The sequence below is a fragment of the Nothobranchius furzeri genome, chromosome 18 (assembly GCF_043380555.1).
Source record: "Nothobranchius furzeri strain GRZ-AD chromosome 18, NfurGRZ-RIMD1, whole genome shotgun sequence".
NCBI classification, from domain to species: domain Eukaryota; kingdom Metazoa; phylum Chordata; class Actinopteri; order Cyprinodontiformes; family Nothobranchiidae; genus Nothobranchius; species Nothobranchius furzeri.
The window spans coordinates 32,900,779-32,926,341 of NC_091758.1; the positions used below are offsets into that span (position 1 = coordinate 32,900,779).

The following is a 25,563-nucleotide window of genomic DNA, read 5'->3' on the forward strand; positions in this document are numbered from 1 at the left end:
CAGGACGACAGGTGTTTTGTGTGGAATGGAGTGTCTGATGTGTGCGGCAGGGTTTGTCTTTGTCTGTCAGGGAAGATCAGTGGGATCCAGATGTTTCTGTGGGGGTGGAGTTCAGTATTCCGCAGTCCACTCCAAAGCCCAGGTAGACTTGTCTTTTTGTGTGTTTGAAAGACAAACGCCTCCTCCAGGTTTCTCACACAAAATCATCTTTCAGGTACAACTGTTAGTGAACCAGCCCTGTTAATCTATCAATCATAGACTCACCCCTATTGGATCGTAATTGGTGAAGGCTGTGTTGAATTTTGCAGCCAGGAAACAGCACAGTGCATCTTGGCCTGGCTAGTAGAGTTGCATTGCTGTTAGCCAATCAGAGTCGAGGTGTCAGAATATCAGGAATTTGAGTAAAATCCTGCCCCCGGCTAACTTCTACTTCCTGAAACAGAGGCGCCAGAGTTTTGCTTTAGACAGAAAACGACTTACAAGGCCTTCGTTTGTACTAGAGACTACAACAAAAGTTTGGATAAAACAAGTGAATGAGAGCTTTAAAATTAAATATTCAAAGCTACCAAGACAACGTCTCTTAATATTGTCTTCTTTTGCACTGAAGCATGGGGTTGCATACAGGATGACATTTTTCTCTGACATGAATCTGAGGTCATTTGTTTATGGTCTTGTGATGATGTGATTGGCAGGACCCAAGTGAGACGGGGGCCCCCTGAATCATCCCCTCAGCAGTCAGGGACCTCCCGTACAGTGAAACGTTATCCATCATCCTCTAAGCCCATAACGTCAAATGCCCTGCCAAACAGCAATGTCCACGCCAACGGCCATGCCAGTGAACACAGGAACCGGCACGGAGACAGGAACAAGCAAGGCGATGCCTTCAACGGCCACAGACCTACTAGCAACAGCCAGCTCAATAACGTGTTACTTCCAGCAGGTAAGAACATGAAACAATGCAACAATCTAATCCCATTTATGTTTTTGTTTGTTCCACCCTGTTCATAAAAACTCTTCTCACTCTGGCGCAGTCAACAGCAGCTACAGTAGATGCAAACACACCCTGTAGTGTCACTCATAAATGGAACATTAGAAGGGAAAAAGAACCTGGCGTTTACCCAGGTTACACCCCCCGTCCACCCTCCTCCTGTTCTCTTTGGTTTGCATCACACAAACAGACGTTTCAAATCACGGCTGCTTTCATTTACACACTTGCTCGCTCTCCAATGGGTTGTGTCACCTCTCCTACATGACAAACACTGAACCCTGCCTCCCTTATTCACTGCAAAAGAAAATGTGATCTAGTATTTACTACTTTAAAGGCCACTTTCACTGTTTCACGATGCTATAGTGCAAGCAGCTGTCTTATGTGCTGGCTTCTGTTTTTTTCCCCTTGAGCCAGGGCAACGGCTGTTGAACAGATTCCTATAGTGTTCACATGCACTTACTCTCTCTTTGTCTCCCTGAAGCATACACACATCTAAAACACCTTCTCCTAAAGATAAAGGGCTTGGAGACCTTCCCAGTATCTAACAGTATCCTTTTCTCCCTCCCTTTTTCGGCCTGTGGCATATTTCTTATTCCACTTCAGCGTGCCACTAGCCAAGCCGTCAGCACACACCCTCACACACTTATAAACCTCCCTTTCGTTCAGATGAGGAGTGTGTCACTGTGAGGCCGAAGGAGGAAAGATGCAGCTCCTCTTCAGCCTGCCTCTGCTGCTGCTGTTGTTTCTCAAACAGATGTGTGTGTGTCGTCCAGGGGCCAACCTCACGTCCAGCCTGGACCGAATCAAGATCGTCTTCACACCTATGTCGTGCCGCCGGGTGTGCAATGGCGGGCACTGCTATAACAGCTGTGAGAAGGGAGATGTCACGACGGTGTACAGCGAGACCTCGTACCATCAGCAGCAGCAGCAGCCAAAGAACCAAGGTTTCAGACTCTGTGAGTGTTAACAGGCCTCCTGATTCTGCTTTGTCCTGTAAATTTTCACTCATGTCTTTTCTGTGCCTCTGATGTTTACTTTCTAATTCCCACGCACTTTCCTTGTGTCTCCATTCTGATCTCTCATTCTGTTTTTTATGAGGTGAGCAGAACAAAATGGACTCCCAGTAGCATGCTGTCTGTTCTGAATACTCGACTCAGGGAACAAGCAGAGTAGTTGAGATTAAAGCTGAGAGCTATGTAAAAAACCGTACTGTCTAGGAAAAATGGGCAGAGAAAGCATGGGTAGAGCAGATTAAAAGCTCTGTAAAAGGGGGCTAATCTCCCTTTGCAGACACACACGTGGAGCTGGTGGTCCCACGCTCCCAGCACTTAGCCCCATCTCTTTGCGGTTTGCACCTCGCGGTTGGCCCTGCTGTTAACCATTTAACATGCTCTCTGGGAGAGCAGGAACGAATGAAAGGATAGATGGAGAGGCGGAAAGGGAGAAAGAGTAGCAGCATGAACAGGATTTTATGGGGATTACATTAAACCTACCATTTATCCAGAAGACTTTGCTCCAAATTTACTCAGGAGTGTCCATTGGGGGGGTGGGGGGGTGGGGGGGGGCAATGCCATGGGTCACAACCATGTGTTTTTGTTAGTTTTTGCATCAGTTTTTGAAAATCCAGTCAAAAATGCGACACACACACACTTTAAACTCACATTCAACCAAGCTTAATTATTGGGCGACGGTGGCGCAGGAGTTAAGAGCTGGCCCCGTAATCGGAAGGTTGCAGGTTCGAGTCCCGCTCAGTCTGTCACTGTCGTTGTGTCCTTGGGCAAGACTCTTAACCCACGTTGCCTGCTGGTGGTGGGCGGAGGGACCGGTGGCGCCAGTACTCGGCATGCGGCCTCGCCTCTGTCAGTGCGCCCCAGGGCAGCTGTGGCTACATCGTAGCTCATCCCCACCAGTGTGTGAATTTGTGTGTGAATGGGTGAATGACTGGTTGTGTTGTAAAGCGCCTTGGGGGGTTCCAGGACTCTAGAAGGCGCTATATCAAATACAGGCCATTTACCATTTTACCATTTAATGACTCAAGTTGAATTGTAACAGTATAAACAGGGTGTAGTTATAGATTTATGACTCCTCTAAAGGTATTTTGGAACACGGTGTTGATGTTCCAAACGCTCCTTGACTGGGATCTTTCCAGATGATTACATTCCCCTCTCCTCCACTGTTTCCTCCACGTTTTGTTTTCATGCCCCTGCTTAATTCTCCAGAAATGTCCCCTTATTACGCGAAAGCATGTGTTAAAGAGCACATTAAAAAGACTGCTTTCCATTTAGGCTTGCATGCTGTTGCTCCACGGGTGTGCGTGTTCGTCCAGGAATGTCAAGTGGACAGCGAGCGGTTGTCTCACACTGTTGCTATGTTGCCTGCACGTTGTTGTAAACTCTAGAAGGATAATTATGACAGGCTGCCTTTGATTCACATCCTGTGTACAGAAGTTTGATATTAGCCTCAGTAGGAGTCTGTTTACTGGGTGAAAAGTGTGCATCGGAGGTTGTAAAATCGACAGTAAGATGGTGTCTAAGAATAGTTTGTGTCCCCATGCCAGCTTGGATGTGCAGGCATTCCACATTGAAATGTTTTAATAGTCCCTTTAAGTTGATAATTTAGCCAACGTGCTAAAACCACAAAGGTCTTCCTGTGCGCCTGGACACCAGTGCTTACTGGCCTCAGTCTCTGTCTGGTTTTCCACATTTTTTAGCTGCATTGTGATTTCCATCTCTTCCAGCCCGGCTCTCTGTTTTCAATTCCATTTGTAAACATTTTCTTATAACCCCTTTTAATCTCTTCGTCTCCTCTATTTTTAGTCTTTCATCCTCCTCCATTCTCACTGCTGTTGATGCTATTCGACAGGGAGTTATGATCTCTACACGCCAGGGAGAGACTGTCCAGAGTCGGTCTGTTTGCACCCTGTTGGTGTGTTTGTGTCTCGCTCAATGAGGCAGAGATAGGATGAAACTCCCAGCGTGATTCCATGAAAAGCAGTCTCTTTCATCTCACGGGCCAGTCGCATATCTGCCTGTATAACAGTATCCTCATGTCTGCGTTTTCTTACTTCTAAGAGCTAAAAAATGTTTCCGTTTCCCCTTAAAAAGTCTTATTATTCATGCTTTAGCTGGATGTAGTTTCTTTGTGTTTTTAAAGTCTTTAGTCTTTAAAGTTAGAAGAGGACATATCAGGGACAGTCTGAATTGGGCTTTTAGAAAACAAATGCTTTTTTACATTACAATGGAGCACATTCTTTCTGTGCAACACTTACAATGATTTCATCCACTATAATCTAATTCAAGTGTGAGGACTAAAGCAGCGAGAGACCATCTGAACGGATACGCCTTTACCTGTACGCAAATCAGAAATGTATGACACTTTAAATTTTAATGGACTATTATAAATTGCAGTCATTTGTAATATTGATTGTTGGATTGTACATGTTAATATTGGGATGCTGTTAGTTATTTTTCTACAGATAGATTTGGCAGCTGTCTTTTTTGCCAAAAATATTGAGGATTTGAAAGTTCTGTAAGAAAAAAAATAGTTGTGGTCATGTATTTAAAAGACTATGTTTTTTTTACTTGTTTTTTGTTTTTTTAATGTGATCGGTCACGCTGAGTTTTACATGCAGGCTAAATGTGAAAATATTCTTCTACCTCTGTTTCCTGTATTGCCTGCCAATAGAAAATAGACGAGGAAATGCTCGGATTATGAAAAGCCACTCATATCATCTACGTCACACTGAAAATCAGCATTCATGGTCTCACACATTCTGGCTCACAACAGGAATGTCTTTTGTTGCTTTAGCGTGTAGGGGAGAACAGAGCACGTCTTGGCTATTAGAAGCTAACCATTAGCATCTCCACAACATGGAAGAACTCATTCAGGTTTTTATTTGTGAAGATAAAACAGAGTCAGTAGTAGAGTGACCTGTACTGGAATGTTTACTGTGTGAAGTGCATTGAGACGACTCTTGTCGTGATTTGGCGCTTTATAAATAAACTTGAATTGAATAGAGTCAGTCAGTCAGAGAGGAGATGTTCGAAAATCAGGAAATAAGACTCCAAGTCCTGCCATGATCTCCTCACCTGCCCTCTGGCTCATTTCTACTTCCTGAAATTGAAGCACCAGCACTTTTTTCTCACAGAGATTGAATCACAAGACATTCATTTATACAACAAACGTGTAAAAAACACAAGTGAACTTGTTCTTTAACCCATAAATCAATGTATGGACACATTTTAGGATATACTTTAACAAATGCAGATGATCTTTGTTAAGAATTCTGTTAAATTTTACTAATTTGGAGGAAGAAATCAATGGTTGCATGTAAAAAGTTCAATCATTTCATGGAGTTAATGAAGAATGATTCATCCATCCTCACTCTCCATCATGTTGAGAATTATGTAATTACTGTTGTAAGGTACAACATGTCTTTGAAGCAGGTGAAGCATGAGGGGTAGTGCCATGCCTCTGCCCTTAGGACAAAGCTGAGATGTTGTAAATGTCACATGAAATCAGGTGTCTACGAGAGAACAGCATGGTTACTGCCTACTGTTTGCAAACAAAAGCCTAATCCTCAGAGACATGCCCTTCCTATTAGCACTACCCTTTGTGTTTCTTATTACCAGATACTGGAGTCCTGAGATTAAACATGATTATTATCCCATTATTTCTTCTTTATTCCACCGCTGCAGTCTTCTGTCAGATTCCTTGTATGAATGGAGGTCGATGCATTGGCAGAAACCTGTGCTGGTGTCCATCAAACTCAACAGGAAAGTTCTGCCACCTGCCGACGCCTCCTCCTGTTCAACCCACTCCTCACAGCCACAAGGATGCAAGCCACCAGGGACGCAAATCTCCATCCCACTCTACGTACACGCTCCCGCTATCTAACCAGCAAGGTGAGAGGACAGAACTCTTACCAACATGTCTTTAGAATTTGTATTGTTTAATATACAGTACATACATATATATATATATATATATATGTATGTATGTATGTATGTATATATATATGTATGTATATATATATATATATATATATATATATATATATATATATATATATATATATATATATATATATATATATATATATATATATATATATATAGCTAAAGGGGACATAATGTGCATTACTCACCTTTTGCATCAATATCCGCTGCCCTGTAGGTCACTACCGCTTCTATACACACTACAAATGTGAAAGCTCACCGTCCATCCATTTTCTGTCAGTAGTTGGTTTTAGGAATTGTGTGCCTGAATCAGTTTCAAAAAGTCCCTTTTGTGACATCACAAATGGGGAAAATTCGAATTGAACTACCTCTGTTGAGAGCTACTGCTGTGAGAGCAGTGACTCTACTCCTAGCCCCTCCCAGATATAAAGTATTTCAGCCAATAGCTTGAGTAGGAGGTGGGTGGGCATGGCCAGCTCCAGCTGGTTTTCCCTAAAGAGCCCTGAAATGACTCATTCTGGAAGTTACAGAAACTGTCAAAAATAAAACTGCTTAAATTGTTTCATGTGAGAGGGATTTCATAAACATATTTTGCATCAACCATAGAACAATTATAACTTTAAAACAAGCCAGATGTCCCCTTTAAACACTTTTTTCATTACTCAATTGTTTTTTCTTACAGCTAAAAACTGAACATTTTATTAAATTATTACGATTGTGCAAAATTGGCTTTACATTCAGGCAAAATCAAAAAGAGATTAAATAAAACCCAATACATGAAAACATCCTGCTTGATGAACTTCCTGGCTCTGAGACAGCTCGCAATAAATTTGCTCCCAGCACTAATTATTGAACCACTTTTTGGAGAAAACCAAAGAACATAAATGTTGCCACAAAGCCTTCTTAACCCTCTGGAAGCAGGCATTGCAGATTTGCAACAGTTAAAACCTACCTACCTGGTTACTCCACGTACGTATTTCATGAACATTTTTTAACTCAGAAGTACCCCTGAAGGACTTAGTTGTTCGTCCTTTTATCAAAACTTATTTTGGGCCTGAGAGGGTTAAAAGAGCACAAGGTTCGTCCATGATTCTTAACATTATTTACAACATAGTAGCGATCAGACTCTATTTTTAACAAATAATGGATGACTCACTGAAAGTCAATGCACAATTTGCACAATTCCTCTTTTTGCAAAAACAGAAAGGTTATCAGGAACTGAACTGGAATATCTCATTATCTCATATAAATGTTAAAAATTAGATAGTTTCTGGTTGACTCATCCTCTTTTGGTGCCATTTTTAAATGATTATCTCTCAGTCCACCAAACAGTAAATAGAAGCAGTTCTGAAAGTGAAATATCATGTTTTGACACAGCAAGTAAACGGTCCAATTGGTTTGCGAGCTTAAATGATAGAGATTCATCTTTTTGAGACTCCTGATAAAATTTGTGTTTTTTATTTGCAGTCTGTCTGAAAGTTTAGGATTTATGATAGTAGGTCAGGATTCTGGGAAATAACACTGGCACTCCCTAAAGATGGATACTTCCCCTCTGTCTGAAAAACAAAAGCTCCTTCTAGACATTTCAACATCTCATCGTCCCCTATAACTCGGTTTTTGGTATTTAAATTGATTTGATTTAAATTGGAAAATCCCAAACCCTTTGCAGCGTTGTAGTTCAGTGCCGGGAATGATCTGGATCTCACAATTTGGAGATGAAGCAAGTATGTGTTGAACAAGTCCTTGTTAGATGTTATCTGATAGCTCAAAAATTGTGTTATGTAAATAAAGCTCTTATCCTTTAAATGTTGATGCTTATTTTTGCAGCGTTGCAAGTTTTCTCCTTTAAACTTTCCTCCAGTTTGTGTAAACTCTGGATCCGTTTTCTTCTAGTCTCCCTCCACCCATCGTTGGTGAACGTCCACATAAAGCACCCGCCAGAAGCAGAGGTTCATATTCACCAAGTAGCTCGTGTCCAACCTGGGCAGCGGCCAGCCACTACAGAGGGGGCTCACTCAGTCCAGCAGCGCTCCCAGCCAGGAAACGGACATGAGCACACAGGACTCAGACACGAACATACAGGAAATGGACACCACTACAACAGTGAGCATAACGGCAGACTCCCACACAGCTACGACCACCAGAACGGCTACGCTACAACTCCTTTTCGTCACAGCGGACATGTTGGAAGATGCTTTCAGGAAACAGTCGATGGACAGGTATTATGTTAGGTCCTTAAAACACGGCGTTTAAACTGTCATCACTCTGATCCAAACCATGTGGTGCACCATAGCGAAAGCAGTTTACCTCTAGCACCATTATCTTCACATTCCTTCACTTAAAGGCTGTGATGTCAAGCAGGAAGTCACCTTGTGAGGATGATTTATTTCATGAGCAGGATTTATGTGCTCAGACCACACTGGGTATCTCATGTTCCCCTAGTTACCTGAAAAAAGGCGGATTATGAATCATTATGTGTTCATAGGATCAGCATCAGGCTTGACGATTTACCCATATGGTATTCTGTGTCTGAATGGGGGGAAATTGTCACACTTTTCATGCACATGCTCACTGCTTGTTAGGGTCTAAATCATTTGCAACAGTCATGCTTTGAGAACAGTTCATGAGTACAGAATGACTGTAAGAGCTTGGCTAATCTGAGACCTGGTATTGCATCTGTTCACTTGGAAGCCATTAGGGTTTAGTTAAGCAGTTGCAGTGAGGCATTGGTCCATGATGGGGCTGTTTTTGCCAGCACCGTTCTTCTCATTTTGTTAATCTGATTTGATAGAGAACTTGAAATTTCAATGTCAGAGAAGAACAATACTCGGGCATGAAAGAAGCATGAAAATGCTTTAGCATGAAATTTACCCTTTGCTCTTGCCAGAGGGGGGAAAATCCCCCTCCTTATGTTTCATCCACATTGGCTAAAATTTCAGTAATTTCAGTTTGATTGTTCTTTCCTAATATCATGTACCAAACGCCTGAAAGAGGCACGTCAAGAAGTTCATTGTTATCCTCAGGACTCAGTCCTCCTTACCTAAAGAATCTCAGATGGGTCTGGTTCACTCTGTCCTTGGATATAGCTTTGTGCGTACACTCTGACATAAGCCACACTTACACCCTTTGCCAGTGCACAAACACTTGCACGTAAACAAGGATGCATGCACAAACTTGTAATTCAAAAAACTTGCTTCTCCGATTTGACACAGCTGTGTGTTGTTGTAGTGTGGCAAACCTCTTCCAGGCCTCACCAAGCAGGATGACTGCTGTGGAAGCGTTGGTGCCTCCTGGGGTCTAAATAAGTGCCAAAAGTGTCCAACCAAACCAGGTAAGCCTACAGCACCCAAACCACTGGCTTTAAACATTTTTTGGCTGATCTGTGTTTCATAAAAACGGGATCTCTTGTTTTAATATGAGTTGTTCCCAGCAGAATTTCCCAGTCTGGACGAAGCTAAATAAAGAGACTAATAAGTGATTTCTTTGATAAACATTTGAAGCTATTGTTTATGCTTGCTAGATTTTCTTCTGTCTTTACCGCAGACGCAAACTCAACTGATGTCTGCTGATGGTCCTCATTAAACAGCTTTGTGACTCGCCCTTGCGTCCACAGATTCAAATGAAGTGGTTTTTGCTTCCAATAAACCAAACCCAAGATTCAAATAAAAACTCATTTAGCATACAGCTTCGATCCTGGCAGGCGTGCCATCCACCCTGTGGGCAATAAGAGCCAATGTGGGCTTGAAAGAGTGAGGAAATGAACAGCTTTCCAGGCAGAGCTGTGGTTGGGTTTGAGGAGAACCAGCAGAGTGTTTGTGTGCTTCAGGCAGGGTGGGTGGCAACCCCGTTCACTTTCGGCAGGGACGGATATTCTGCGTGTGACCTGGAGTCACCGTTTGTCCCTGGGTTGGTTTTAGACCTCATGGGAAGCAGTCAGAACGTCCCTTCACATGGGAAATTAATTTATTCCTTAGTTGTATTTATTATATAACCGCCATGCCTACTCTTGCTCTCTAGCTGCCAGAACCATGTTTGACTGGACCCTAATCAGAAGCAGACACAAGCCCTCTCTGTCTCCTCCATCAATAATAGATGTCGATCCATTCCTTTCCCTCTCACTAGTCGCCTCCTTCTCGGCCTGCCAGATTCACGCTCTGTCTTAGTCTCCGGCATGATCTCTTTTGGCTCCCAGATGTTTTCCTCTCCTCCCTCCTTTGAAGTTTGGGGGTGAAAAAGAAAAGAGAATACCCCGATTGCTCCTTTCTGTTTTTGGGAGGCTACGGGTCACACGAAGAAAGGGCAGAGACTAATAGAGAGGGAATCAAAGTCAGAATGAAGTCATGTACAGTGTCCCAAAGGTTTTTGATAGAAATTTTATCAAATATACATTTTGAATTCCCCAAGAGTGTAATTATTCACACATTAGGCCTTAGGTTTATCCTGAAGCTACAGCACATTCCTTACTGATGGTTTTATTGATTGGGTTTAACAGGAACGACATGTTGCATGGGACCACTGATAAATGATGTCGTTCCTCTTATTTCAAGGTGAACGAATCAGATGTTGGCTTCCAAGTTAGAGAGAAAATAGCTTCGTGCATGTATCGTTCACCTCCTGCTGAGTATGTGATAATGAGGTCATAAAACTAAGTTTGCGTTTAGGCGTGCCAAGCTACCATTGGTCAGTTTATCGTCGGATTTCTAGACTCACTACTTCATCTTTTTTTGTCTCCAGATGCCAGTATGAACAAAATTTAATGGACTTCTGCTGCGCATAAGGCTTTAATCTTCCTTCCTGTCTCCACATTATTTCCAGTATGTTTACATCACTTGGCCCAGTATTATGCTGCTTCTGTTGCACATTTTTAGAGCAGTTGCAAGCCATTATTCATTATTATATTCTAAGGGTGTTGTGTTACTTTGATGGCAGTAAGTAAGGAGATTTTCTATGCCTGTTTATGTGAAGGAAGGCTGTCGTTAGAATGCCAGTGTGTCCCATCTTGGTGGGAGATGAAGCCTTCGGGAGCCAAGGCCTTTAGAAGTCACATGCTGAGGATTCCTGGATTAATGAGATCCAGATCAACCAGAACAGACTGTAGTCAGATCCATACCTCTGGCTGAGATGATGAGATGGAGTAAGAAAATGGCTCTGATCTTAGTTTTAAATCTAACATAGATCTGGTCAAACCTTTTCTCAAATATAAGGTCAGAGTGGCTTTTGATGGCTTGATGCCAACCTCTGCAGTGATTTGGAAAGGTAGTGTAAGGAGTTATAATGAACAATGATTTTTATAGTTGTGGGGTTTTCTTGAAAATACATTTTTATGACTAAAAACTTAGCTGCTCTGAGCCGTGTCTGATCCAACAGTGCTGGCAGCCCCTCCTTTGGAAAAATTGAAACTTCACAAACTCTTCACCTCCCATCTGTCACTGATGGGCAGCATCCTTCCTCAGACGCTTCCAGTCAGTGATGCTGGGAGTCTTGCCAAAAAGACAGTACAAGAGTCTCTAGAGCAAAAAGAATCCACCACACCCTCAGGAGCCCTGGCTGATTCCTACCATACATCTCAATGTTATGGATGATATATTTAACTCCCTTTTCTCTCAGTCCTTTTGTAATCAGGACACTTGTCTTCAATAGCTCCTTCAAGGCCCATGGAGCTCCACCATGTTCCTCCCTGAACCTCTAAAAAATACCTTCCATCTGTTCCCAAGACGTTTATCCTGACATCTACAGAGATGTCAGAGCTTGTACTTCCTGATTTTATTAGCCCTGATCAAACATAAATTCTTGTGAACAGCAAAAAATAAAAACAATGAAGCTACTCGGCCACGTTCACTGGAATAACTCCAGAGCAGCTCTACTGGAATTAGATAGAGACATCTCGTGTCTCTGACAGCAACTGATTCACTGATGTTGACTTAGCGTTATCCCCTCACAACCAGAGTGATGAAGCTATTAGCAGTGTGGCTAATCAGGGCAGAATAGACCTAACCACTAGGAGAAATGAATCCCAGTTGGAGAAAGATGGATATGAAAATTACAATCCTTTTCTTAATTGAAGCCAAGCTAAGTTAAGGTTCAGGAATGTACTGTGGCATGCCTCCTATTGGAGCAAGCCCAGGTGGTTAATATTCCACAGTGAGTTGGGGATTATAGAGGAATGTGAGTCTGTTTCAAATGTGTTTGATGTGGGTTTTGCAGCCATCAATATCTCCAGTAAGGGGCGTTAATATAAATTGTCAAGCTACCCATAGGGTGGCAATGCATAGCGCCACAAATTAGCATGCTTTGTGGCGAAGAATGTAGTAGAAAAGTGAACAAGCGTTTCAACCAAGCCCTTTTGTTGCACATAAGTTGTGAGCTGGTTGTGTTAAAGCAACATGACACATCTGCACAGCTAAGGAATCAAATACAGAATTGGGCGGATTTTAATTGGTCAGAGTCAAGGTAAAAAGACGCTGACAATGCAATAATCCCACGTTATTTACCAGACATGTCATATGCCCAATGCCAGATTGGTAAATGTTACCTGTGCCAACAATTTATTCCGTTTTGAAAGAAAAGTCCTTCTTTTTAACTTGCTTGTTCCAAAAAAAAAAGTTCTATATAATTCCTTCCAGTTTTCTGCTGACGATACCAGTTTATTTTGTGGAAGATCAGAATTTAATAGATGAAGTCATCTTGAGTAAATATTGTCTTTTTTCATTTTTTTTTACACTCAACAAAAATATAAACGCAACACCTTTGTTTCTGCACCGATTTTTCATTAGATGGACTTAACGATCGAAAATTCATTCCAGATACACAATATTACCATTTCTCTCAAACATTGTTCACAAATCAGTCTAAATGTGTGATAGTGAGCACCTGTGCTTTGCTGAGATAATCCATCCTGCCTCACAGGTGTGCCACATCAAGATGCTGATCTGACATCATGAGTAGTGCACAGGTGTACCTTATACTGTCCACAATAAAAGACCAGCCTGGAATGTGCAGTTTTTTGCTTTATTGGGGGTCTGGGGACTCAAAACCGTTCAGTATCTGGTGTGACCACCATTTGCCTCATGCAGTGCAACACATCTTCTTCGCATCGTTTATCAGATTGTCAATTGTGGCCTGTGGAATGTTGGTCCACTCCTCTTCAATGGCTGTGCGAAGTTGTTGGATAGCACATCTCAAAAGTGCTCAACGGGTGACAGGTCCGGTGAGTATGCTGGCCATGCAAAAACTGGGACATTTTCAGCTTCCAAGAATTGTGTACAGATCCTTGCAACATGGGGCCGTGCATTATCTTGCTGAAACATGAGGTGATGTTCATGGATGTACGGCACAACAATGGGCCTCAGGATCTCATCACAGTATCTCTGTGCATTCAAAATGCCATCAATAAAATGCACCTGTGTTCATCCATAACAGATGCCTGCCCATACCATAACCCCACCACCACCATGGGCCACTCGATCCACAACATTAAAATCAGCAAAGCACTCATCTACACGACGCCACACACGTTGTCTGCCATCTGCCCTGAACAATGTAAACCGAGATTAATCCGTGAAGAGAACACCTCTCCAACGTGCCAGACGCCATCGAATGTGAGCATTTGCCCACTCAAGTCTGTTACGGCGACGAGTTGGAGTCAGGTCAAGACCCAGATGAGGACGACGAGCATGCATTTGAGCTTCCCTGAGACGGTTTCTGACAGTTTGTGCAGAAATTGTTTTGTTATGCAAACCAATTGTTTCAGCAGCTGTCTGAGTGGCTGGTCTCAGACGATCTTGGAGGTGAACCTGCCGGATGTGGAGGTCCTGGGCTGGTGTGGTTACACGTCGTCTGCGGTTGTGAGGCCGGTTGGATGTACTGCTATATTCTCTGAAACGCCTTTGGAGACAGCTTATGGTGGAGAAATGATCATTCAATGCACTAGCAACAGATCTGGTTGACATTCCTGCTGTCAGCATGCCAATTGCATGCTCCCTCAATGCTTGTGGCATCTGTGGCATTTTGCTGTGTGACAAAACTGCACATTCCAGAGTGGCCTTTTATTGTGGGCAGTATAAGGTACACCTGTGCACTACTCATGATGTCAGATCAGCATCTTGATGTGGCACACCTGTGAGGTGGGATGGATTATCTCAGCAAAGCAGAAGTGCTCACTATCACACATTTAGACTGATTTGTGAACAATGTTTGAGAGAAATGGTAATATTGTGTATCTGGAATGAATTTTAGATCTTTAAGTCTATCTCATGAAAATTCGGAGCAGAAACAAAGGTGTTGCGTTTATATTTTTGTTGAGTGTAAATCAAGTTACATCCCTTGTTTCTATCCTGTGGATGGCATCCATCCCTCTTCTTCCATACATTCTCAGATTTACTAACCAGTAAAGAGATGTGGTTATTCTCCAGGCCTCTGGTGAAGACCCTTGTGCTCAGTGATTGATGAAGCAGACCAATGTAGATCTTTAAAAAAAATCTTCCTGAAATCTGAGAAGTCTAAAAACAGCTTAAAATTATCCTAAAGATTTTTGATTTCTTATGGCTAAAGAACCCATCTTAATCTTTACTACCTTCTCAGAATTAGCTTGGATGAGCAGTTTTTTTTTCATAATTAAATATCCAGCAGTTCAAATGTTTTACGTGATAGATGGAGACTTCAATGATTTTGTCAAACACAAAGTCCAAAAACAACCTCAAAGAATTTAAATTACACTTTCAGGTCAGAGAATTTAGGCAAATATTGTTTAACCATCTCCACTGGAATGCCCTCCACAATTGGATGCAGACCAACAAGAAATTAGTGAAGGGTGACAAAATCTTTTGTTGGATGGAACTAAATGGGTGGACAACAGTTAGCTGGTTTTGTCTGTGGAGACTGACAAGTTTGGGTCTCTGTAACCAAGGGTGACCTCAATGATGTGCAGCTTGAGTTCTCTGTTGCTAGCTCTTGTCTAGCTCTTCATTTGAACACAAATGTTTAGGAACAAAGCATGGGAACAGCTACGTTGTTAAGCCTTCAAGGAATACCATTGTTATTTACTTTTTGTATAACAAGAAACATTTCACAGCCAAGTTGTTCCTTTTTAGACACAAAACTCAGCTAAACACTTGCCAACTGTAAAGCTTCTCTATATTTTACAAACCAGCTCAGGTCAAGGTCAGCTGGTTTTGAGCATGCTGCCCCCAGGAAGCAATGAATAACTACCACCTGAAACGAGGAACTTTGTCAGCAAATATGAGCCGATAAAGTTCAAAACCCAGAAAATCATAAAGAAACTTATCAATGTTTTGAAGTTGCAGTAGTGAAATGTATTTTCTTAATAAGGTTTTAAATCAGTGATCTCCAACTCCCTTCCCCAAGCGCTGGTATCCAGCATGTTTTACTGTTTTCCCTGCTTCAGCACACCTGATTGTAATCTGCTGGTTATTAACAGCCTTCTGCAGAGCTTGATGAGCTCCTGCACAGATGAATCAGGTGTGTTGGATTAGGGAAACAAGTAAAACATGCTGGACAAAGGCCTTGGGAAAAGGAGTTGGGATCACTGCCTTTAACCATCCTCATCCTTTTGGACCGAATCTTAATTTAAAGGTCTTCTCTCTAATAAGCATTATTGAGAGTGCTGGACCTCCCCTGCTGGTCTTCATTTGGCACCCTGCTTTCACTCACACCAGACATTCCCTGATCCCTTCCCTGTAGGACAGTTGTGCCCATCGCCTTAACGCAACAACTAATTAGTCAGAATCTTTGCCGAAGGATTAGGAGAGTGTGGAGGACTACAAGGAGATTTTGACACAGTTCCTCCCATTTTATGGCCACCTCCTTCAACCTGACCCACTTCTGCCCTGTCAAACCTCAGGTACACTCACCCTGCATGGTTGACTGGGTCGCAGCAGGTCTGTAACACAAGTCAGCTTCCAGGACCTCAATCTGAGAAAACGTACCTGTGCCAGACATTCCAGTCCATCCTGGGAAAATGACACATACTTGTGACAGTTTGCTGAACCTCAAACACACTACAGTCTGAGCCTTTACAAGAAATACTAGAGTAGCACTGAATGTTCGCTGTGTTGTGTTCTTCTTCTTGGTTTTTATTTTATTTTATTTTATGAGAAGAGGTCTTATTCTACTGGCCTGCTTGGGCCTCCAGATGGCCCTTTGCATCACTTTATTACATTCAGTCAAAAGTGTGGTTTGTTGAGTCATGGAGACAAACACTATATTTCCCTCTTCTCATATGTTCTCTCAACAGCAAAGATCATTTGTTACTGTAGCAAAGCTGAACTTGGAATTAAAGTCATCCTTTTCGTTGATGGCTTTGTTTCATAAGGAGCTTGTCCAAGTATCAAAGCGAAAACACAAAATTCTCACCATATTTCAACAAAAGGTTCCAGCATGCACGTAACCATATTTGCATGCTGGTGGTGGTCGGAGGCATGGACGTAATTTTTTTTGGGGGGGGGGCGGGGGGCGGGATGTCCCCCCCACTTTTTCCAAAGTCAAGTTTTGACCCCTGCACTTTTTACCATCCGAAAACAATATTACGCTATTTTAAATTGACACTGGTTGAGCTCTAGGACCAAGCGGAAAAGCCTGTTTCCCGTTAGAGCATACTGTAGAGATACAACCCCCCCCCCCCCCCCCCACTTCTAAAGTGAAAATTACGTCCATGGTCGGGGGACCGGTGGCGCCAGTGTTCGGCAGGCCTCACCTCTGTTAGTCTGCCCAGGGTAGCTGTAGCTACATCGTAGCTCATCCACACCAGCGTGTGAATGTGTGTGTTTGAATGGCTGGATGACTGATTGTGTTGTGAAGCGCCTTGGGAGGTTGTAGAATCCAACAAAGGTGCTTTACAAATGCAGGCCATTTACCATACAATTGATCATAGTTATTATGTAGGTTATTGCCAGTTATACTGATTGATAAGCAGTTCAGCTTAGGCTTGAACTTTACTGTCAATGTTTTGACTAAATTCTTTACATCACGTTTTTAAAAGGCAAAATACCAAAAAATAAAATAAAATGATGCCTTGGTCTTTCAGGGATCTTACAACTTCTTGGTGTGAAACAAATCCTGGATGAAAGATAAAAGAATGGTCGTCTTGATTCAGAATCACAGTTAAACTAAGTTCTCTAGTCACTGTATCAATGGGGTGACAGAAATTTAAATAGACGTTGAGAAACAGTTCTATCATGCTAACAATCATGTCATCATTTCCTAAAGCTCCTTTTCAACCAAAAGCACATTTTTGCTTCAAAAATCAGAAGCTGGAAATGTAAGCATGGTATGCACAAAAACCTGTCATCTCTGTTTATGTCATGGAAAGTTCTGTTACCAATATTCACTCTGTTTCTGTTCAGAAACATAAAACTTTACACACATCAGCTCTTTGTCCCTCCTTATGTCAAACATGCAGATGCAGACACGCTCAATGAAGCACAAAAGACCCAGTTTTTACCATGTGATCATTATGTTGATCTGTCTGTACCTTTTGTGATCCACACAGGCTCAACTGCCAGCCAAGTGAATAATGGCACCAAGTCTTTGGTCATCTGGCACTCACATTCTGACTACACAGGGACTTTAACAGACTTGCTGTTGAATTTTCTATGTTACTACTGTTAATTTATTTAATTTGAATGTACACACCTGAGGAACAGACACACTGACTAAATTTTAGTGCTCTGCCTAAAACATCTTTTCCATTCTTGTTACCACAAGTTGTACATTATTTATAATAGCTTGTATGCACAGTTAAAGCAGTGCTTTTATTGCTGGTTTCCATACACTAGTAGTGGAGTCCCACAAGACTGTGTTGTTAGTATCTTCATTTTTTCTGCTCCTCACACATTTCAGCTTCATCTAAAACTCTTCTGCTGTTGACGCCTTATTAATAATACATTTTGCTCTACTAATGTAGACTTTTTCCCCCTTTTTTCCAGCATATGCAGTGATTGCAAATGGACAAGTGGAATGTCCCAAAGGTTTTAAAAAAATGAATGTCACTCACTGTCAAGGTAAGACATGAAAAGTGAGATGTTATGTGATTTTACTCGCTGTATACTGGAAAATGATTGAAGGGAAGTCAAACTATCTACTGTATCTGTGAAAAATGGACTGTAAACAGGCTAACTCGTTACAGTCTGAGACCCTGCACACATGTAGCGAGGTACAAAAACAAAGATGACTTTCCTAGTTATTGCACGTCCAAGGAACTGTTTTTAGCAACGACATTGACAATTTGGAGAACCACTGCCTCCTACAGTCCTTGCATGCGTATAAATGTGCTTCATAATGCACTAAATCAGGTTTGGACCCAATGTTTTTCTTCTTGATGGGTGAGGGAGGATGTTTGTTTTCCAAAAACCTGTGGACAAGGCCTCAGAGTATGCAACCATGCACAGCAACATGAACGTTCAAAGGCTCAAAATAGCAATATCATCTTTCACTTCTTCATTTACAAGTGACAGGGTAAATAAATGCCTAAAATATGATTTGATCACACTGTAACTAAACTTCTGAGGTTTGCGTTGGGTCAGATGATGCAAATGTTGCTCTTTTATATTCATAATCACTTTTTAAACTAGCTGTGACTGCTTCCTACCACAGTTCTTACATGATTTGCAAAATGCCACAAAAACATATACACATTTAACAATGGTAATCATGATTTGGCTTTTAAGGGAACCAGATTAAGACCAAAACGAGAGGTCAGCGAAGGTGGTTAATAAGCACCTAGAGCTTTAGTTTAGATCGGGCTCAGATAAATATTGTAAATGTGATGCTATGAGTATTTTGCTGGAAGATTAAGCTAGTCGCTCTGTCCTTTATAAATGTTCCAACAGATGAAAACCTGCATAACATCCAGCAAACTCTTCTGTTTCCATGTGGCAACAAAGCTTAAAGCTCTGTCCCAAACATGGATTGTTTTCTCTTGCTGGAGCATCATAAGGGTGGCAAGTTGTCAGCTGGTTTTATAGTCTAAGAAGCAATAATCACCCACAGTGTCAAATCTGACTGTTTTCTGCTAAATAGTTTAAGTAACTTGTATTCATTGAGGTATGTAGAACAAAGGGTCAGAATTAGATAAAGACAAAGAAATAAGTCTTTTGCTGAAAGTTGCAGGGGAAAATGAACAATTTAATCAAAGATCAGGCTCAGACAACTCATGTTGACACTTAGAATAACAAAAAACAGTCTACTTAAAGCTGACTTAATTAACAGTGTCATAATCCAAAAGGTGGTGCTTACTGAAGCCTATGGAGCAAAATAATATAATGGTTCAGTGGACAGCTTTGACCACCTCTATGACAGGTTTCTTCATCTGGTTCACTAAGTTCAACATATTTACTCACCTGCACAAAATTACTGATGTTTTCCTCAACAGTTGGAGCAGAGAACAAATTCATAAACAGCAAAAACTCTGCAGAACACCTGATTTCCAGTAGTGCAAAGAGCAGCCAGTGACTGTAGGCACATATCTGTGATAATCATGTTTTCTTCAGTGATTGTTTCAAAACGTTATTCAGCTTTTGAAAGTGACTGTTAGCTTTAAAGTTTCATTCTTGTGCATTATTCCACCAAAATTCAAATTTAATGTCTCGTGCCAGCTGCCAAGGCAACAAAATGCTCATTTTCTGAGAGTCTTTTATGGCTTTTAGGATGATGTCCAGCATGCCCGAGTGTGGCTTCTATTTTGAGCAGTTAGTAGTGTGTTTTCTTGGAACAGCGCACAGCTTGTCTCATTTTCTGGAACAAGCCCAACTGACTGCTGTTGTTTGTGTACACGCTGAGAGCTGCGGTCAGTGATGTCCTCCCTGCAGCACAATAGGATACCTCATCAGAGACCCGGTCAGCTCGCTGACTTCAGAGATGATTCCTTATCTTCTGAAGCTGCATCTGGGAAAGTAGACCAGCTGAATTGGCCATTTGTAGCCGTGCTCGTTAGATGAAAGGCCCACGGAAATGCTTGTGCAGACTCTATTGTGGGTGGTAAACTCATGAGGAGAAGGTCACCTTGTGAACAAACCACTTGAAAGAAGAGCTGACAAAAGTTTCCGTGATTCTTTTGACATCAGGGATCATCTTTACGAAACAAATCTGAAACACATTTATTTTTGCATAATTTCTGGAACCATCTCTGTGTGTCTTCAGTAGCTTCTTTGGCGATATTTAGAGGTTCCTCAAAGGAGCAATACGTAAGAATTCTACAGTGAAAAAAATCACCAAACTGTCTAATGTCTCAATCATATTGGAAGGAAGGTTACATTGAAACACATTTCATTCTCATCCTACTGGAGGGGGGTGGGGGCGGGGTCAGTTTTTCCTCCTTAAAAAAACACAAAAGCTTAGGGGGAGCATAGTTTTTGTTTAGTTCTTGTATTTGTAATTTAACACCAGCAGGCGAAAAGCTCTTGTTTTAAGAACCAAAGCCAGTAAACAGGAGCGACCCAGAAGTTATTTATTGGACCAGTAAGACGCCACAGCATTCTTTTATTTTGCTAACTGCAAGACGGCAAACAACTACACTTCCTCTAACACAAGAGGAATAATAACCCTAACCATAATAAGTGTAGTAAGTGCTCTGTACTGTAAAACACCCAAGAGCACTACATATGACTATGTATTTATTTACTTATCAAATTACAGTATACGACTCGTCTTCACTTGTCATCTAGAATCTTCTGGCTGCCTTCTGATCCGTAACTGGCAACAACCATGAAACTCGTGGAACGACAGTGAGAAAGTGATTACTTAGAAAAATGTCCTGTAGTAACCAAATTTGACCACAGTATGTCATTCTTACTTTATTCTTACACGTTGCTCCTTTAAATATTAATGACAATTTTTAAATTTTTTGCCTTGTTTGTACCTTTTAACTTTCGTTACCCATACAGCTGACACATACAGGATCTGCTTACTTGCCAGGGTTCATAAATAACTCTACGAGTGTTTGCATGAACCTTGTTTTTATTTTATTTTCCAGAAGTCAAGTAGAGTCAAGGTGAAATAAATTCACAGAATTTGTTTGACACTCTGTGAACAAGTCTCTTCATTTGCAATTAGACTGTAAAAACAGTGGCAGCAAAAGCTACTTATCCCAAGCGCAAGCAGTCAAGCATGAATTCAGAACAGATCTTGAGATTAGTGCTGGTCATGACAGGTTGTCATGAAAGTCAGTTTCAATCTCAGTCAACCCACCAGCAGACTGTAACAATAACGCTAATCTGGGACTTGACCGAACAACACATTAAAGACCCCATGTGATGAGGGCTGAGCTCGGTGCTGACCTGAACTCTGACCAGGTGCTGCTTAAACCAAGACCGAGACCCTGCTGTTCCATCTTCGAGCCTCAGCAGAGGCATCAGGTGACATTTGGGGTCTGTTTCATTGTGCCTCATCCTTACTCATCCAAATGGATAGCTCATGCTAACATAATGATTGCTTTGTTTCTATTGCCGTGACACAGGAGCTGGAGGCCCTGTCATTTTAAGGACAGCCTTTGATTTAGATCAAGTGCCTCCTTGGAGAGATAAAATAACACTAAAAGAACTTGAAAGGGAAACAGAAAGAACAAACAACAAAGGGGGACATTCAGCTGTTGGATTTATTTGTTCCTTGGAATTTATCAACCCTCAATCCCTTATAAGCTCACATTTTCCAACAGGAAGCAAAACAACAAAACAAGAGCAGATTAATTAGAATTGGGAAAATCTGCGGTGGCAGGCTGTCAGGTCCCAGTCATCAAAGCACTGGGGAAAGACCTAATGATACACTCTTTGTTTAACACTGCAGAACAACAAACTCTGCCTAGACTCACTGTGATCGCATGAGTTAGCACCTCAGATATGTTTCCTATGCTCCTGCTTGGCAAATTAACTGGATTATATACCTTCAATTGATTTAGTGACTCAGAAGCTGCTGGAGCGGTAGAAAGACTTGTCTGGCTTCACTTTAAAACTCTGAATCCAGACAGACAGAAAAAAAAACACATGAAAACTTCAATTTATTCATGCAAACTAAGGATACTATTACATTACACTTTAAGACAAACAAAAACTGTTCTGAGATGACCTTTGTGTGTGAATGAATTTGAGTGTGTTTTCTTTTACGCTGGTCAAATTCATTTTGCATGTTTCCCCCTTGTCTTCTCTCCTCCTCGCCTTTCAAACAACCGTGTAACCTTAAAGTTTCCACGTTTCTCCATCTCTCAGCAGATCGCAGTGCATGATGATGTATTGCAAACTTTTTGATTTCTGTTACTTTCATCGTCTGCTCTGGTCTGCAGACGTGGAGGATTTGTGGGGAGTGTAGCTGACTAAATCTGCTGTATGGAGTTCATCAGAGCATTTCAAAAACATGCAATTTTTCTGAGAAAGTAGTATGGCTTGTTTTAGAGAATGTGCTTTATAACTGATGACTGATAAACTGTATGATTTGCAGACATCAATGAGTGCCTGTTGCCTGGGATATGTAAGAATGCTGAATGCCTCAACACCAAAGGAAGCTACAGGTGCACATGTAAGCCAGGTTACATGTTGGATGCTGCCAGAAGCCACTGTGTCTGTATGTGTTGCGTTGTGTCTTTAAGTTTAAATGCAAATTTCATATTTCCCTATAAAATAACTAATGCATTTACTTTTCCTTCAGCGGACAAAGCAGTGTCTGACCACAGGTCTGCATGCTACCGCTCAGTTTCAGCAGGAAGGTGCTCTCTGCCTCTTGCATACCACATCACCAAGCAGATCTGCTGCTGCAGCCGGGTGGGAAAGGCCTGGGGAGACGGGTGTGATCGCTGTCCTCTGCCAGGTTCAGGTACAGTGCAAAAAGCTACTCTTTGCAGCAGCTGTAGGCAAGCTTCCTCCAACTGCAAACTCAGATGTTAAAGTTTGATTTTATGGGACCATCTGAGGAACTCTTTGCTGGCTTAAATGCTTTTGCAGTTACACATTTGTTCTTATGTAATGGCAAGCAGCACACAAGCATAGACTATTTACCACTCGGTCATCATTCTCATCTCTGCCAGGCATGTAAAGCATCTGAAAATAGTTAAATGTGTTTAGAGTGTAAATGACCAAAAACATAACAGCTGACATATTCTGGAGGCTATGTAATGATGAGAGTCGGTCCTGTGTTATCGCAGCAACCCTCAGAGAGAAACCCCACTAATATACTGGCAAAGCTGCACAGCAGAGATTCAGAGCAATGCCAAGTGAAACATGGGAAGTGGGTGTCATCTTTTTTACTTTCCAGACCTTTACTTCAAAAGTCTCAGAGAGAAGCAAGATGGTTTTATTCTAAAGTGTCTGAGCTGGCCAGTGGTTGATGGGGTTTGGGATGGATCCGGTATTACACGCAGACCTCCGTGGTGCTGCTGGACGTAAACACAACCTCTGGTTATTTTAGATGGGGTTTTGCACAGTTGGACAAGCTTTTACAGCTGTGCTCGGAGCAAGGCGGCTAGGCCGATTACTTGTGACTCAGTAAAAGAAGTCCTACCGTATTTACTCCAGATCCTCTGATGTGGATCCTCACCATATATACTCTCATTTCCACTCACCTTAACTTAATCATTCAGTAGCCAATCATATCCACATTTCCTGCATTTACACCAGCCACATGTCTGTCATTACTCATATCTCTATTCCAGAGTCTTCTGGCATTGAGTTGCTGGTTTCAGGTCAGGTAGGGAACACAGAGCCTCTCGCTTGTAATGAATTCACCATCAGTGAAGTTTGTTGGACTCAGACACAAAGAGGTGCAGTCTCTCTCCTTTTATCTAACTAGCCGATCTTCCATTAGCCTCTCACTCTCACACCTCTACCCCAAACCACATGGTATTTCAGTTTGCCTTCACCATATAAATATACTAACAGCGGTCATCAACTTGTAACCTTTGGGCCATATCAGGCTGGCAAACTCATTCTGTCCAAACCCTAACCCTTTAAATCTGTCACGAGTCGGTTACTCGCTTTAAATGTGATGCGTCTCATCAGGATGCAAATCCCACATAGGACATATACAGTTTTTGTGTCATTCCAGGACACATTTAGCTTCTACAACTTGGGTTATATTTTCAGACAACTTTTACTTATAGACCAAATTAAGTCTAATTTTGCCCTTCATATCTATAGACTAGACGTTGTTTTAGACATCAAGCCCTAAGACATTCATCGACTTGAGCCCTGGGTTGCAAGAATTAAACTTTCTTAATGGGGAAAAGAACGGTAATTAAGTTGAGCTGTAATCAGGAGGCCATCTAAATCATCCCATGGTTGGATTTTTTAAATAAAAATGCTAATTTTCTTATGTAATTTTCTGCATTTCTTGTTTCCACAGCAGAACCTTCTCAGTCACAAAGGGGAAAAACTTGCCTTTGAAACAAATTTATGAGTAGAAATTGCGATAATAAAACTGATTTGTCACAATTTTCAGAAATAGTTAATAAAAGTCTTAGATTAGGTGTGTTAGGTAAATATGCTGTAAAAACAGAAAACAAGCTCTTGATTGTTTTTTCATGTTTGCTTCTTGTCCAACAGACCACTTCAAGGAGATCTGCCCAGCTGGTCATGGATACACTTACTCGCGCTCGGACGTGCAGATTTCTCTCAGACAGCTGGAGGATGATGAGCTGCAGAGCACGGGCGTGGCTCTAGATGAGCACTATGAGTTCCCATCCTCTCAGCCCACGAGACACCATCAAACACCACATATGCCCCAATATCCCGAGACACCACAAGCTCCCCGGTACCCTCTGACTCCACGGCATCCTCCTCATTCAGGGAGAGAAACCTTTCAAGATCCTGAAGGTAGCTTTTATGTCTTTAATAATACTTTTAGTCAGAACCCAAAGATAAACAGGATGTCTTTCATCTCCATGAATACATTTTTTATCTAAACGTAGAAAGTCTTCATTCCATGGGATGAAACTCTCAGGGGCTTTTCAGACTTTCCCAAAGTTTCTGGGTTAATTATTTACACGTTTTAAAGTTTTTATCGACGTATTTTCCTGAAGTTTATTTTTGACAAGCAAACCTATATATGCAAATAAATAGTCTGGCCACGACTCCTAAAAATAGCTCAGTCATGTGGAGGAAACTACAGTTGCCCTTCAAACTGTCTCCACACAGAATTAGACAACACTAGGGCCAATCAGAGCAAGAACAATGAGACGTATTAATCGCTACAGAAATCATTAAATGAGGCTGTCTGACATACACCGTCAAAGGAGTAGATCCTTTTTTGAAATAAATGACAAATACCTCTAGCTGCTCATGTCTCAAAGAAAAGCTCAAGTGTAAATCGTCCAAAGTTGATGCCAAAGCCGTTTATAAAGTTCCTGAGCTGACGCCATCTTTGTAGTTTTTCTCCATTGCAGCGCTGTTGCTAAGTCAACCGAACATCTTTCTATAAACATAGAGCGCTGTGATTGGGCCGACCTACACTTAGTCGAGCCAATCAGGGGCGCAGATAAGATTTTCAAACTGGGGACAAAGTTCCAACGTACCCTCGCCCAAACACACACACACACACACACACACACACACACACACACACACACACACACACACACACACACACACACACACACACACACACATACACAAACTATTGCAA

General features: G+C 41.7%; 1 protein-coding gene across 2 annotated transcripts in view; it reads left to right on the forward strand.

The window, feature by feature from the left end:
• The window catches only part of LOC107392044 (latent-transforming growth factor beta-binding protein 2), an 87,003-nt gene that overhangs the window by 28,465 nt on the left and 32,975 nt on the right, over nt 1-25,563 (forward strand). For both annotated transcript variants that reach the window (XM_015969616.3, XM_054741567.2), the window contains exons 4-12: nt 693-940; nt 1,762-1,944; nt 5,686-5,892; nt 7,840-8,165; nt 9,175-9,277; nt 17,889-17,963; nt 22,390-22,512; nt 22,597-22,761; nt 24,486-24,755. In XM_015969616.3, the coding sequence (XP_015825102.3) occupies nt 693-940; nt 1,762-1,944; nt 5,686-5,892; nt 7,840-8,165; nt 9,175-9,277; nt 17,889-17,963; nt 22,390-22,512; nt 22,597-22,761; nt 24,486-24,755 (1,700 nt within the window). The remainder of the gene's footprint in view (nt 1-692; nt 941-1,761; nt 1,945-5,685; nt 5,893-7,839; nt 8,166-9,174; nt 9,278-17,888; nt 17,964-22,389; nt 22,513-22,596; nt 22,762-24,485; nt 24,756-25,563) is intronic.